Genomic DNA, 15,073 nt, shown 5'->3' with positions numbered 1-15,073 from the left:
AACTTTATTAGTCCGGTCTAAAACATCATTTCTCATGCGGCCCTTGTATTAATTGCCACCCCTCTACAATCAGCACAGGTATTCTATCCGTTGCAAATTAGGGAAAGAACATTACTCCTTCAAGTGTTTAATCATTCTCGTGTATTGATGTGTCATTCAGTTCTCAATATAAAAAAAAAAAAAACTACTGGCAGCGGTGGGATTCGAACCCACGCCTCCGAAGAGACTGGTGCCTTAAACCAGCGCCTTAGACCGCTCGGCCACGCTACCGATGGAGATTCTCAGTGGGCCTTTTGTATTAATTTAAAGTTATTCCTTCCTAATTCTTGGTATTCATGGTTATATGCTATTTTTTTCTATAATCTGTGTTTACAATCTTCTAATTGTTTTGTGCAATATGTCACTTTCTAAACGTGTTTGTTTATTTTGACGATACCTTGACAAAAGGATCATACCGGAAAGCATGACCTTGCAATGGGGCTGACACAAGCGTGATCACCGTCAGCCAATCAAACAGCTTCTCTGTAACCTTGCCCTTACCTTTGTGGTTGAGTTCATGTTTATGTATAGGGAGTGTAGCATCAGTTTGGGATTTCTTTTCAACAATTTTAAATCAATCCATTAAAAATATCTCTTCAAAGATGTTTAATTAAGTTTTTAAATAGTTAATATGATTTAAATTATTATAAATGAAATAACGATGATATTTTAAGTCTTTGGAGTGACTTGCGGGAGGACCGTGGAAGTGGTGACGGCCTACTTATACATGACTACGCCGCCGGCCGACTGTCAGGAGTCGTCTGCTTCAATCTCTCAGCTCGCAGACGGTATATAAATTTGATCTCGTTGTTTCCTAGCCAGACATTACCACAATCACTTTGCTAAAATGGATAGACGAGCAAGTGGTGCGCCTGATGTTGTGGGCCAGCAGTCGCTGCTCACGGCGCTGAACCGGTTTGTGAACGCTGTGAACACCATGGACGATATCGTCATGATTCCCAGTCGCTTGAAAGACCTTGAAGTCGCGTCTCACGATATTTCTGGCGAAGAAAACAATAACCAGTCGGTGGCCATCCCGTCCATTCAGTCAGGAACAGACCTGTATCGCTGTTTCTCCATGCTTCATGCCATTCGCGACGAGATCATCGACGGTCCTCAGTCAGAAGACGACAACGATGCTGCAGCAGCGGCGGGCGAAACCAGCGAAGACGACACCACGGCCGCTTCGCGAAAGACTGCAAACATGTTCCGGTATCATCTGAGAGGTTTGTTTCATCTTTTGCATCAGCTGACAGCCACGGCGAAATACCTGGGCAGCAGGTACGAGCGGGACGTTGCGCAGACTCAGAACCAGAACGTGTCCACGTTTTCACTCAACATGTAGCCAGCGCCGGGGAGGAGATCAGCTATTGACTGCCCTGCCATGTGCTTGCATGAATTTTTCAAACTAACAGTTTGAGAGAATGCATGTGGATGTGCTACGATGCTACGCCGTTAGATTGGAATGCATGCGAACACTGTAAACAGCAGCCACTTCGTGCATCGTTTTTCATCTGGGGTACGTGTTCAATGAAAATCGTTTCGCTTACTACACCTCATCTCGTTATAACATTTCATGATTTTTTTTTTTTTATTCATCAACGGTGCAAAGAAGGCATCAACAACAGAACATTGGACAGTTCAAGCCATCTCTACTAGAAGAAAACATAAAACTTTGCAGTGTGCTGTTTCATCATCTACCCACGATCGTGTCCTGGATGGAATGCCGTTTCCTTGTTCGGGCATGGGCGTGGGTGTCGGAGTGAACGTGTCATTAGCCTCGCCACCCGATTGCTGAATGCAGTGACGGCGAGTACACGACTTCTCAAAGTTTAGTATTTTCTGTGAACTTACAAGACAACACCAATTAAATTGAAATGACATTTATTTGAAGTATTTTATAGATAAGATGTTCTGATGGAGCAACACTGCCCAACAAAATATTTGTAATTGCTGATGGCAAGGAGCTGTGAACTGGGAGTATTCTACATCGCTAGTGCCTGGCGAGGGACTTGCGCAGGCATTCAAGTGTGACCTGCGGTGTGTATACGACCGTGTTTCTAGGCAGCAGTGTACAACAGTCGGGCGTGGCTGTTACGGGCAAGCTCTCGGTGAACTGTAATGAACAATGCTTATAGCGGACATATAAAGTTAATCTGCATCCATGAACTTTAAAAGCGTTTGAACTAATAATTTTGCTGTAGGGCTTAATTTATAAATGCATTCCAGTATAGGTTACTGCTTTCAATAAATGACAAAAGGCGATTAATTACCAGATTAAACAAAATATTCTTCATGCTAGATTGTAAATGCAAGACCATTTGTGAAATTTTGTGTTTGTGGTGTAGATGGAAAATTATAGTTTTGATTAAAAGCTGATGTGTAGTTGTAACTACCATCATTTCAGCTAACTTCTCGGTAAGGATAGCACACGTTAGCCTGTCATGGAGTTCTGTCAGACAACAGAGCAGCATGGAGATACAAATTACATTTATTTGTAACATCCTGTTTGGCACAGACCTACTCTATTTTTATTTGCATGTTTGATTGACAGGCAACTGGCGAGGCTGCTTGAGCCTCATAACCGCAGGCCTATATTCATGTCGGAAGCTTGAAGTCGACTGACCGGGGCTGATAATGCATGGTAGTCGGTTGTGGCCTGACTCAAGAGTGGGGAGTGGTGTTAACCGCGGGGTGTGTATGTCTGCTCCTCTTTCTTACTTCTCTCCGTGGGTCAGTCGCCCTATGACGCGTGCACAGCACCCAGGGACCGCGTGCTACTGCGGCTGAGGGCGTGACCTGCAATCATCGCCAGCACTTGTCCATCCACACTGAGGAAAATTACTGTGTAAACAATTACCACTAGCTCTCTCTCTCTCTCTTTTCCCAACTCAGTGTAATAAACACTGAGGCAGTTGTGAGTGCATTGCTTGTGTGATCATGTATAAAAAGCCCATGTGCGCATTGCTAGACTCTTACACATAATATAAAGTCTGTAAGTATAACTCCACTCGCCCACTGTGCTGGGCGGGTTGGTGCTAAATCGGGAAGTCGTGTCGTGGAGGGTGTTGGCCGGAAGGCGCTGCGAGACGAGTATGAGGCGCAGTCGAGAATGTTCTCCACGTTGGAAGTGCAAGAGATGGTATAGACTGTGAGCACTGCACCACCAGTCTCTGCCACTGTTTCATGATGAGTGTGTGTGTGAGAGAGAGAATGCTGTTCGCTACAAGAAGTTGAAAATACCATGACCTTGCGACCTTTCGGTGTAGAACATATTACTGGCATTAGAAGCTGTATTGTTATTTATATGTCGGACCGGCGACATTTTGTCAGAATTGTGTCATAATGAAACGTAACCCAACTTGCAAAACAGTTATTTTGAAAGTGTTATGGATTCGAATGAAGTTGTTTACACTGTTGCAGGTTTACATTGCTTTTTCAGACATGTTCTCTCAATGTTGACATCTGTGTAAGCGATGTAACAAAATGTCATAGACTTTTTCAGTTGTTTTTTTTTTTTTTTGCCTCAGAGTTGAAGTTGATGATACCTGAAACAGATACAGAGCTAGACAGGAACAGGCCAAGTCAGTTCTATTTATAGAGTTGATATTGAAATAAAAATTGTGAACATTGCAATAAGATCTGATTGTTTTGTGTATGTGAGAGAGAAAATGAGTTATACAGCTGTCTGTGTTGTTTTTGGTTGTTTTTATTGCGGAGTAAGCTGTTAACTGAGGAGGGGGGGTATTTTAGTTTATTTGTTTTTGTTTTTTTGGGGTTGTTTTTTTTTTCGGGAAGTGGGGATGTGAGTTTTCATGAAATGCATCAACAGTGAAAGTGTGTCTTGAAGGCACGAAGATCCTACACGACAACTTACTGACGTGCACCAGATCCACTCACGGACCTTCTTGCTTTCTGAAACTGTTCAATCCTCGTGCTGTTCCGTCCCCACCAGCAGGTCTGTTAGCTCATCATCATACCCTGAAATCAGTTTCCACTTGAAATGCTCATGAGATTGGTGGTCTGGGGGGTGGGTGGTCTAACCGTATTCAAGGTAAAGAACGCACCTGATCACCGTGCACCTGATCGTCGTGCAGCAATGACCTTTATCTTCATTTGCTAAAAATCAAAAGTGAGCACAGCTCACCGTTTCTCAGCAAATGGCTTTAGTCCTTGCATCCCCCATGACATTTTTTATATTTTTTTTCAATAAAGCTCTTTGGTTCTTAACAGTGTGAGTGGAGGTTGATAACCTTTTTTTCTCTGCATGTGGGGAGAGGGGTGTGTGTTGAAGCTTGAAGTAAGAGAATCTTAATGACAGTTCTCGATGACACTACTGCTGTGTTGCTATGACAACAAAACAACAGGTGTCTGATGGACTTGCACGGAGGCGGTGTTGCTATGACTTAGGTTTATCATAACAACAGATGCGAGGGAGAGGGGTTCAGCCTGTGCGGAGTAAGCTGTTAACTGATGAGGGGTAGTGGGGGGGGGACAGGAAATTTCCTAACGAAGGTCACAGTTGGAAGTTTCCCTCTGACCTGCGACCTGCGCGTTGCTCAAGCGGCGGCCGCTAGTCGCTGCAGCGGAGTGGGTGGGGATGGGGTGAGGGTGCTGCATACGTCAACAAACAAGGGCGATGATCCTTTACTGGGATGGTGACTGACCTCGACAGACCGAGTTCTCACCCAGCTCGACAGAACCCATCTCACCCCACCCCCACCCAAACACGCGACACACACGAGAGTAACAGAGTATTTATTCTCACAGCCCGGGAACCTGTTCCCGGTAACATCGCATTCTGATTGTGCGGTCTGTCATGATTAACAGCTCTCAACTGTTTCCTGAGATGTCAGCCAGCAACACTCACTCTCGAATAAAACATGGTGTCACAATGTCAGACCACTCCTACTGGTGTTGAAATTCAGATTCTGTGCACTTTAACGTGTCAGGCTACTTATTTGTTGATATGTCAGACTCAGAGTGGAACAGTGTTGCACAGATGTATTATACTGGAGGCTGACACGTGATCTCCACTTAATTTAGCGCACAGGGACTCGATCCTTCACACAGCTGGCACACATTTCTTGTAAACACTTTTATTCTTCGCCAAAAGAGAATCAGCGTAAACATGTCATGCACACCAGCACAACACACAGGTAGTCAGCCAGAGGGCTGTACAGGTAGAGAAGGTAGACACGCCATAGAATGCCGGTGACAAGGAAGAAACGCACTGAAAAGTTATATTGTTTGCACTCTGTGACGTTTGACCTACTGACCCGCCTATTTAAAACTTGACCTCATTTCAGATTATCTGTTGTGGACCTCAGTTCTAACGTATCGCAAGCTCAAAGCAAGAAATCATCATTCAGGTCAGACGTGACCCTGCGAGTGACCTGACAGAGGATGTTGACCTCTCACCCCTCCTCCCCCAACCGCTCTATTGTTATCTTTGTTTATTTTACTTTTATGTGCAGGTGGTGATAATCTGTTATTTGCTTAGAGTAAGGGCAGGGTCTATAGAACTTGTAAACTCTCTCTCTCACACACACACGCGCGCAAAGGGATTAGCGTGCAGAGGTCATATTCACGCCGAGCGTCACAGGTGGGATGGATGGAGTATGACCCGAGGGCCGCGTGTGACCCCGCTCACGCCATGCCGCCCTCAGCATCACCCGACTCGAAAGGTCGCACGACGCTGGCAACTCGGCAAACTCCGTCAGCGCTCGGCTTTTTCCGCCACAGATCGACTCATCAGTCATCCCGCAGTGAAACTAATAATAAGCTGTGTATAATAATATTTACTTCATCTCTGTAGTCTTTGGTCACTGACCGCCATGACCGGCCTTGCAACTTGTTGACAGTCTTCAAAACTGTAAATTTCCTATCTGTTCGTCATGATGTCCCGAAATTCCCCGCCAGGTTATTTACCTTAGACAGGCCTGAGGAGGGGTGTACACAACTTGTATTACACATCCAGTTGGTGTGTGGGGTTGGGAGGGGTGTCAGTGGATGTTTTTCCTTCTTTTTTCCTTTTTTTTTTTTAAAGAAATGTTGACGTGACATTTCTTACTCTAGGGATGTTTTCTATGGAGCGAAGTACTACAAGTTTGATCTTTAACATCATTTTTCCTCATTTGCTAACCACTCATCCGTGTACGTGTCAACCAGTGATGTAGATCTTAGTGCACTGGTCCTAATGTTTGCAGTCTGTATTACCTTACTGAATGAAATGTAGATATTGACAATATGTCAGCACATTATTATATACTGGGAAAATAAATGACAATTATAATTACAAGAGGTCGATCGTCTGTCCCATGCGCGTGCTGTGTCTGGGCGGCCTGCCTGAGGACAATTAATTGTCATATTATGTTGCGATGATCAGAGTTTGCTGACAGTGAAAAGCTCATTTAGTCCTCTTCACTGCCAGCGAAACCTGATCGCCATATACAAGGAAATTGTCGACCTCATCCTGTTTTATTGTTGTGCAGATGATGTACACAGCGGTCATGAACTTTGTCTTCATGCGCATGCGCAGATCATCTAAAGACGGTCAGTTATCTCAGACATCTGCACAGACAGAACTGGTGCCCTCCACCTGTCGTTTTACCCCAAAAATAAATATTGTTCACTCGATGCTCATTTAATTTCTTCATCATACTGAAATCTTAAAACTATAATTAACAATTAACGACGCCTATTTGTACATTTTAACATCTTTGATTGTTCACCCCATCATCTCATCTTTGTATACAACGATTAAACTAACATACAGCATTGTAAATAAAATATTATCTTTGTTCATCAAATAGAAAGCTGAAAAATGATATATAATTTTTTGCAGGTTCCGTTGTGGATACGAAGATTGGACACGTGACAGGCTGGTCATCTTTGAGCCGGTGACCTCGTGCTATATATAGAAACAAAGGGTATTTTTGTGTCCCTCCAGGCGCAGGGGTGCGGGCAGCGTTTGGCCACGCGAGCATCACGTGCCTGTAGTCTATGGGATTGGCTTATGAACCACTCACTACCTCTGTCGGACATCCACGTGTGTGACGGTTGGGGGGGGGGGGTGAGGAAGGGAGGAAAAGAGAGAAGTGTTTGCCCAAACTGAGCACCGTTCTCTGTACTCCTATACTGACAGATAAATATATTTTTTTGCTCTCACTAGATACATTATCTGCAGATTTCTCAGTCATTGTGACTTTGTTTTTAATTTAAGGTCCTTATTTATATAGATATAATTATATATAGTTGATCTACATGACTTATCCCTCCCCTGCACTCTCTCCCGATTTGTGTGTGTGTATCTAGCATGTCGTCATTTGACCTGGTACTGTATCATAATTTAAAAAGTGTTAATGTTAATTAGTTGTCATATTGTTGAATTATACCTGCAAATGCATTTAATATGAAAAAAAAGTAATGGCAGCGGTGGGATTTGAACCCACGCCTCCGAAGAGACTGGTGCCTTAAACCAGCGCCTTAGACCGCTCGGCCACGCTACCTGCTGGCTGATGACTTCTTGTGTTCGCATGTGAAGCACGGATTTGTTTGTTCTTCCGTCAGGTCAGTGGGCTGGCCGCTGGTCGTTTCTTAGATTTGCATTCTTTTTATCCGCGTTCACAAAGTTGTTAGCATTATTGACATTTTTCTACGATTAATAATAATGATGAACATACAAAAATATCACCATTATCTCGATGTGCTGTGAGCATTATTTCCTCAGGTTATTAAACATTCCATATATAACATACAAAAAATTATGTGTAATCATTTTCATGCAACACAATTTCATATATAATAAATTTAACAATATATATTTGAAAGACTACATAGAAACCGACAGTCAACCAGACAACAATAAATTAAGCACAAGCGCGGTATTGAAAACGGATGGCACATGTGCAGTGACAGACAAAAAGGAAGTGTATGGATGAAGATGATATATTATATATGACATCATATGATAAGTATGTTCAGTCTGAATGATCGACAAAGAATTAATATGTCTCTCAATATCAAGTACATGACAATAAATTATAATGGAGGGACAATCACCACACCCGCTGACAGGTGATATCAGTATAGTCTTTGTCCCAACCGTCACCCACCCTTAGTCAGGATTAGTTGGTTGGTTTAGTAGGAAAGTGCTCCTACATGACGTGATATCATACTGGGGGGATTACATGTAGGGGGAGGAAACCTGGATACCCGGAGAAAAAAACTGACGCCTGGCCCTTGGGTACGTGTCACATATTGAGGGTGGATCCCTGACGAGATCAGAAACTATAGTCGGGTCACTGTAGTGGTGACAAGCAAAGTGATGTTTTAACAACTACACTCAGACAGGACGGCATGCAGGAAGCCAATTGTCTGGTTCACGTGACCTACAGAGAGGCCATCCAACATGACCTGCTGTTACATCAGACTGCCAGGCCGTGGTCACGTGCTCCATCACCCTCCGCTTGGACTTGTATCACACGTCCGTGCACTTATCCCTGTATGAGGTGAGAGGTCAGGGACACTGGTCACGCTATCACACTCTGGCGTATCATATATAGGTGTCGCTGTCAGGTACACGACACGCACGTAACTCCGGCCTGCAGCTACTGTATATCTAACATCCGGGCATGTAGTTATACATTACAACACTTCAAAGCATCAATCAGAGGAGGGTGTGAAGGGGGGAAAGGTGATGATTGACATGATGTACGTACGTAAACTGTTGGGTGGATGAGGGGGAGGAGATGTAAGTGTTCCTCCCTCCCTAACATTCAAGCATGCATGTATAAATAAGCACACTCAGACTGATACACACGCAGACTGATGCACGCGCGCATGCTAATGTTTAATGATGTTGATGTGTTAACTGTACAGTGTACACGCTTGCCAAATGCAATTGATTTGTTATTAACTCTGATCTGTATATTGTCCTTGTCTGCACATTCACATATACAAGGTGTTGCACGGATGCCGAACACAGCAGCCAACATTCCGATGGATGGAAAGTGGGTCACGCGGAGTCACGTAGGCCGTGAGTGCAGACCACCTGTCCTGGAATGTCCCTTTGGTCCCGTTGAAAAGTAAGCACGTGCAGAGAGAGAATAGAACGGGCGGAGATTACATGGGAGAGAAAGACAAGAGAGATAGAGGGACGCGAACCCCGACCCTACCCGATGTGAGGCGAGACCCACTTGGTATGAAAGATGATTGCGCCATCACATGCTGTGGGTCAAGGTCCCGTCAGCAAACAGTCGCACCCGTCGTAGCAACGATCACAACGTCTTCGTTATCCACCCTCCACCCTTTCTGCACTCAACCGCCATTCATCACTCACCCGGTCGTCGCCCCAGGAGATGAACTGTTGATGCTACGTCACAGTCATGTGACTACAGCGTGTACGTGCTGCGTGCGGGAGGGGGTGTGGTGTCAGAGGTCACTGAGGTATCATTCAGATCTCCACAGCTCAGCACATCAAAAGGATTCGATCAGTTAGGGGTGTAGGTAGGGGAGCAAAGGGGTGTGCGGAGACAAAAATAACTGTTGTGAGATTTGTTGTTCTGAAAGTAAACATAAACTATAATTTTCTAGGTTTCTCCAAATCTTTGTCAGTTCATATCTTTAATACCGCAGCTTTGTCCCCTCGATCCCCTTATCTGCCATTTCATCTGTTTATTTCTGACTCATTTCTCAATTTGAAAAACTTTTATAAACACGTTTGTCAAACGAGTCAGTTCTGTCACCGAGAATTTTTTTCCTGGTGTACCTACAGATGCTCCATAGACATTAACAGACATATAATATATTAGTAGACATTAATAGACAAAGATATTACACTGGAGGATCAATAAAGATACCAGTGGGAGAAAGAATGTGAACATTGTTCACTGTCAGTATGGACTTTGACCCCCTTCCTACAACTCACACACACACCCCGAGAATCTTCATTCGCCGCTGAGACAATACCCCCGAGAAACACAATATTTGACACTAGGAAAAAATAATAAATAACAAACAAAAACAAACCCCATAACCACAAGGCACCGGGTCACATTCAGCAGAAAAAAAAACCAAAAACAAAACCAAGAATTATTTTTATGGTTAACAGCCTCAGGACTCGTCAGAGAGATGTACCAATAACTTGTTGGATGGTGTGTTCAATTACCGCGTTGTAGTCAAAGCCTCCATAACACCAAAGGGAAATCAATATTTTAATTATGTATGTACGTGTTCAAAATGAAGGAGGAGAAAATGAGTTACTAAAATATTTAAGTCCTTTTGTGACACACCACAACGCATCACACAATAACGTCCGACGCTCAAACAAACTTAAACACACACACGAACACACACACGAACACACCTTTACCTTTGTATCACAGTCGTTGACATGACTGTCTTGTAGCACGAGGAGGGTATACCGGGTGCTGACACAGTGACGCACGTACAGTGCAATGTCACACTTGTGCACGCACTGTCATAAGTAAAGTGCAGGTATGTGTACTTGCTGCTGACCCTGCATGAGCGCACACTCACTACTCACACTCTCACTCACACCCACCCACAAAACACATCTCACATACATGTATTACACACACAATACACACATACACACTGTGAATTCGGTTAAACAGAATTTAAGGCCTTGTCTTTGTACTTCACGATTCCCGTGACAGAAATTCAGGCTTTGTGCAGGTACAAGATTCTAGTGAGAGAAATTCTAACAGACAAAGTATGACTAAGATACTCAGGGCATGACTTGGATACTTGGATATACTTGGGTATGAATAGAATATTCAGACAGCAGAGACTGTAATCCGCGTTGAAGGAGTACCCTGATTTACCTGCCAGCTCGTGACCAGACAGGTGAGGGGTTATCGTGTGACGTCACCTAAGTATTCTGAGATCGTTGGAGGTCTCAAGGGAGGATAAACATTGAATCACAGCACAAAGGCCCCCATTCTCCTACAGAGGCACAGCTAGATACCCGTTCCGCTACTAGAATATCTAAAAGATTATTACTACATGTGTCATGTGGACTGTAAGGCTTTTCTAGATAAAGTAGCTGTGACATACTGTCAATGGGTCTTGTCATGGCGGTCCCGCCAGCCACATGCTGGGTGAATGGGGAGCTCACTAGAGGGAACCAATAAAGTCGGCGATGATTGTCGTTACTTTCCTCGGTTGTCTAAAACTTTCCTCCCTGACTTCCCACCATAAGTAAAAGCTTAGTGACGCACAAGGACGCATCTGTCACCTAAACTGTAATTCATGGGCCACAGCTGTAAGATTAAACATAGGAGCTGAAGTGGGAGTCTCAACATATTCAACTTTGTTCTGGGAGCACAAGCCCTAGTCCGCCATGTTGTTAGTCACTGTACACCCCACCATCTCCACCCACCACAAATAACAACACGACTAACAATAGGTGTGTGTATGACAGCAGGTGAGAATCAGTACGTAACACACAGGTACCAGTCAGGTGAGGTCACCATAAACAGCACAGGTGATAATCAGACTATTTTGGCCTTGTTCAAGTGTCACTCATATCCAAGTGACATCAAGTGTATGTGTCCCTGGCACCAAACAAACAAGATGACTGAAGCAAATTTTTTTTATCAGTTTCCGGATATGCTAGATATGTGCTTCGCTCTTCATGAACTAGGCGTGTCGAGGTGGGCGAGTTCAGAGTTCATGTTCACTGTTCAAATGTCGCCGTGCAATGAGATTTTCACATCTTATTCACATGTATCATCTCCAACAGAGCAACATGGACACAGTCGGGACCTTGTGCTGATGGTTGACATGATGACTGAGATCAATGTCGGATCACTATTATGACCTTTAACCCTTAAAAATCAGCCACCCGGTGCCTTCCCCTGTGCGTTTAACTTTACTGTTGTTTGATTGTTTGGATGAAGTCCTTCCAACTCTGCCAATGACTATCAACAATTCATCTGAATCTGAACCTTATAAGGTTGCACCCGAATGCCACTGTTTAGTCTCAGGAATATTCCCACCAGAGGGCTCCTCCCTTCAGCCCTCAAAACTCATCTTTTTCCCGAAGATCTTTGATCAAGATTAATTGATTTTGAAAAGTTTATTGTGTTAATAATGTTAAGATTGCAGTTGTTGTATTTCTCAGTTTTCTTTCTACTGAACACACTTCACTGCTTGTCTTGCTTGACCTGTCCAAACAGAGAACTAGTCTCGTGACACACGTCCTAACAGAGTACAAGCTGATCTCGTGACACCTTTATGTGTCCTAAGAGAGCAGAAACTGGTTTCAAGACACCTTTATGTGTCCTAAGACAGCAGAGACTAGTGTGACACCTCCATATGTCCTATGAGTGCAGAAGCTGATAGTGTGACATGAGTGCGTGGCGTGGAATGTAGCGCGTGACCAGTCACAAGAAAAGTAAGGCCAAGAATTTATGATATTAAAATAGAAAGTAGTCCCGTGACTCATCAAGAAGACAAATATGTCGGATTTTTATCCCTCAACTTTCCTTCCCGTTCCTCTTAAATTTCGAAAGTTGTCATTTTCTGCCGTCCGTTAATCATCCCCTCCTGTCAGTACCTCCCCTCCCCATAATATTATTCCTGTGGCCCGTACTTCAGTTTGGAGACATTATGTCGTCGCTTCCTGTCTGTTTTCCATTTTCACCAGGTAAATAGGTAAAACAGCGAGGAAAAAAACTGTAAAACTTCCGAGTCTTGTCGGATATACAGGTTAAATAATACAGCTGTCTATCTCTGCTGTCCTGTCCTTCTGAACATTGTAATCACGTGGTCGCAATAATCTTGACATCAGGACATCAGCCTTGGCCCCAGCAGTGGGATCTCAGGTGTCTCCAAAAAAAAAAAAAAAAATCACACGCAAGCACAATTTACAATTGTTTGCATGTTTTTTTTGTTTCCACTGTGGATTAAGTTGCTTACTCCGTTCTTATACTTTGTTCTCCATTTGATGTGGGGACTTCATAACTAGCTATGACTCCTTTCTGGACACGACTTGATAAAAGCAAAAGAAATCTTACAAGAGGTACAGAAGAAAGATAAAATACAAAAAGAATGGATAAAGAGATAAAGACAATATTTTTAAATAACGAAAACAGCGCAGATCTTTGTAACATCGGACTGTTTCTATTTGACGAGAGAGAGAGAGGCAGGTCTGGCAAGAAACTGGAGCTCTCCTAAGATAGGTCAGAGGTTAAATGTGATTAGAAAACTCTAGTAACCAGATACTTGCTTATACATCACTTCTTTTGTAACCATCAAACTCTTAGTGAAAACAAATCCGCTCTTATAACCAAATACCTCTTGTAACCTGAAAACTCTACTGTACTCAGACTATTGTAAAAAGTCTTGTAACCAGATACTCTCATAAAAATCGTCTCTGGAAATCATATACTCTCATAAAAATACTCTTTAGTAACCAGATACTTCGTTAGCAAAAATTATCTAGCAGCCAGATACTCGTTAGAAGCAACTCTCTTGTAACAAAATACTCTCTTTTTAGTAATCTTTATTACTATATGCCTTTCTATTAACACTCTCTGGATCGAAAAGGAAATACTTGTCTGTAAAAGTGGAAATAACTCCTGGTAATTGAAGAATACTCTTCTGTAGCCTCTTAACCAGGCACAGTTTGCGATTTCTGCAACAAATAGTGTTACTTCCCTTTGCTGTGACAGATGACTGTCCGCAAGACTGCGAGTAGGGTAGACTGTGTTATCAGTAGCTCGAGTTATCTCTGAGCATTTTCATCTTGTGGTAAACAGGTCTGTATCTCTTTCCTCCCTTCCTGCTCCAGATACTGACCACCAGGCAGCACTTGCATCTGTCCAAATATAGGGACAACTTTTAGTACACGTGTGTCCTTAAATACGACAAAAGGTTAAGGTCGTCCCCTAACATATGTATTTAGGTCATTAGGAGAGAGGGAGCGGGGAGGAGAAAGAGGCAACAGTTGGTTTTTTTTTTTGGGGGGGGGGGGGGAAATGTTGTGTGAGAGTGGCGCTCTCTTCCCTCTCCTGCTGCTTTACCTCCCTTACGACAGTCGACTGCAAAAAGTGTCCTGCGCCAAGGGGGTATCGAACCGCCTCCCCTCTGGGTTCGGACGCCATTCGGCTATCCGCTTTCCCGACATTTTGTCCTGACTTTCTCTGTCCAAGAACAGAGACAATTTGTTGTGCATGCAGTAAGTGCATGATGCACACTTAGTGTTTTCTCCTAAAATAGAGATATTTGTGGTACATGCATGATTCATACTTGATCTTGTCTACAGGAATAGGGACAATTTGTAGTATTTAAACGTGTCGTGCATCACACATAATGTAGAATACACCACTGACCTTAGTCAGTCCAAGTATAGATACAGCTGGTAACTCCATGATATAGAGATACATTGTCTGCTACATCCTTTCGTTATAAGTCTCATTTCTAACCCTGACATGCACTCGCGCGCACACACACTACATGACAGGTCAAGGCCAATGGTGGGTAAGAACATCACCAGGGACTGCGAGGACGAGCACAGCTTGGGGCGCCCGGTAGTGTAGTGGTTAAAACACTCGCTTGTCACCATCAGTGAGAGGCTCAGGGTTCAGATCTCGTCTCGGGACACTCTGTATGTGACACCTGTTCACAGAACTGAGCGTCGGGGGTTTTCTCCGGGTACTCCGGTTTCCTCCCTCCTCTCTCAAGGTAGAAGCACTTTCCTACTAAATAAACCAACCAACCAACACAACGGAAGCGAGTGACGGTGGCCTCCCCTGCTCTTCTTGCCACTGATGATCACCTCCCTCTTCACCACCAGACGGCCTCAAGGATTGGACCAAGGGAGTCAACTTATGTAGTGACGACAGGGTGGACAAAAAAAAAAAAAAAAACGACAAAAAAAAAAAAAAAAAAAAAGCCAAAAATCCGTGCTGATAGTGGCCTTTTTGGGGTTAATTGTATGCTACGTTGATGTTCTGTTTTTTTATTTACAGGTTTTAATCTTGGAGACAAAATACACTTTCAG

The 15,073-nt window shown here is 43.6% G+C and overlaps 1 protein-coding gene and 2 non-coding genes across 3 annotated transcripts; 1 reads left to right on the top strand and 2 right to left on the bottom strand.

Moving 5' to 3' along the window:
• Positions 1-188: 188 nt before the first annotated feature.
• Trnal-aag lies at positions 189-270 on the bottom strand. Its single transcript has one exon. It is a non-coding gene; the product is annotated as a tRNA-Leu (tRNA).
• Positions 271-753: 483 nt separating this feature from the next.
• LOC112555162 (mid1-interacting protein 1A-like) lies at positions 754-3,675 on the top strand. The gene has a single exon (XM_025223415.1). The coding sequence runs from the start codon at positions 887-889 to the stop codon at positions 1,382-1,384; it is 498 nt and encodes a 165-aa protein (XP_025079200.1). The 5' UTR covers positions 754-886; the 3' UTR covers positions 1,385-3,675.
• Positions 3,676-7,468: 3,793 nt separating this feature from the next.
• On the bottom strand, positions 7,469-7,550 carry Trnal-aag. The gene has a single exon. It is a non-coding gene; the product is annotated as a tRNA-Leu (tRNA).
• Positions 7,551-15,073: the final 7,523 nt, after the last annotated feature.

The sequence above is a fragment of the Pomacea canaliculata genome, linkage group LG14, assembly GCF_003073045.1.
Source record: "Pomacea canaliculata isolate SZHN2017 linkage group LG14, ASM307304v1, whole genome shotgun sequence".
NCBI classification, from domain to species: Eukaryota; Metazoa; Mollusca; class Gastropoda; order Architaenioglossa; family Ampullariidae; genus Pomacea; species Pomacea canaliculata.
Note: the sequence above shows the minus strand (reverse complement) of the source record. Positions and strands in the feature narration are given on the sequence as shown.

What these genes read in the sequence shown, in the direction of transcription:
- LOC112555162 (XM_025223415.1), top strand. Translation starts at nt 887, where the DNA reads ATGGATAGACGAGCAAGTGGTGCGCCTGATGTTGTGGGCCAGCAGTCG.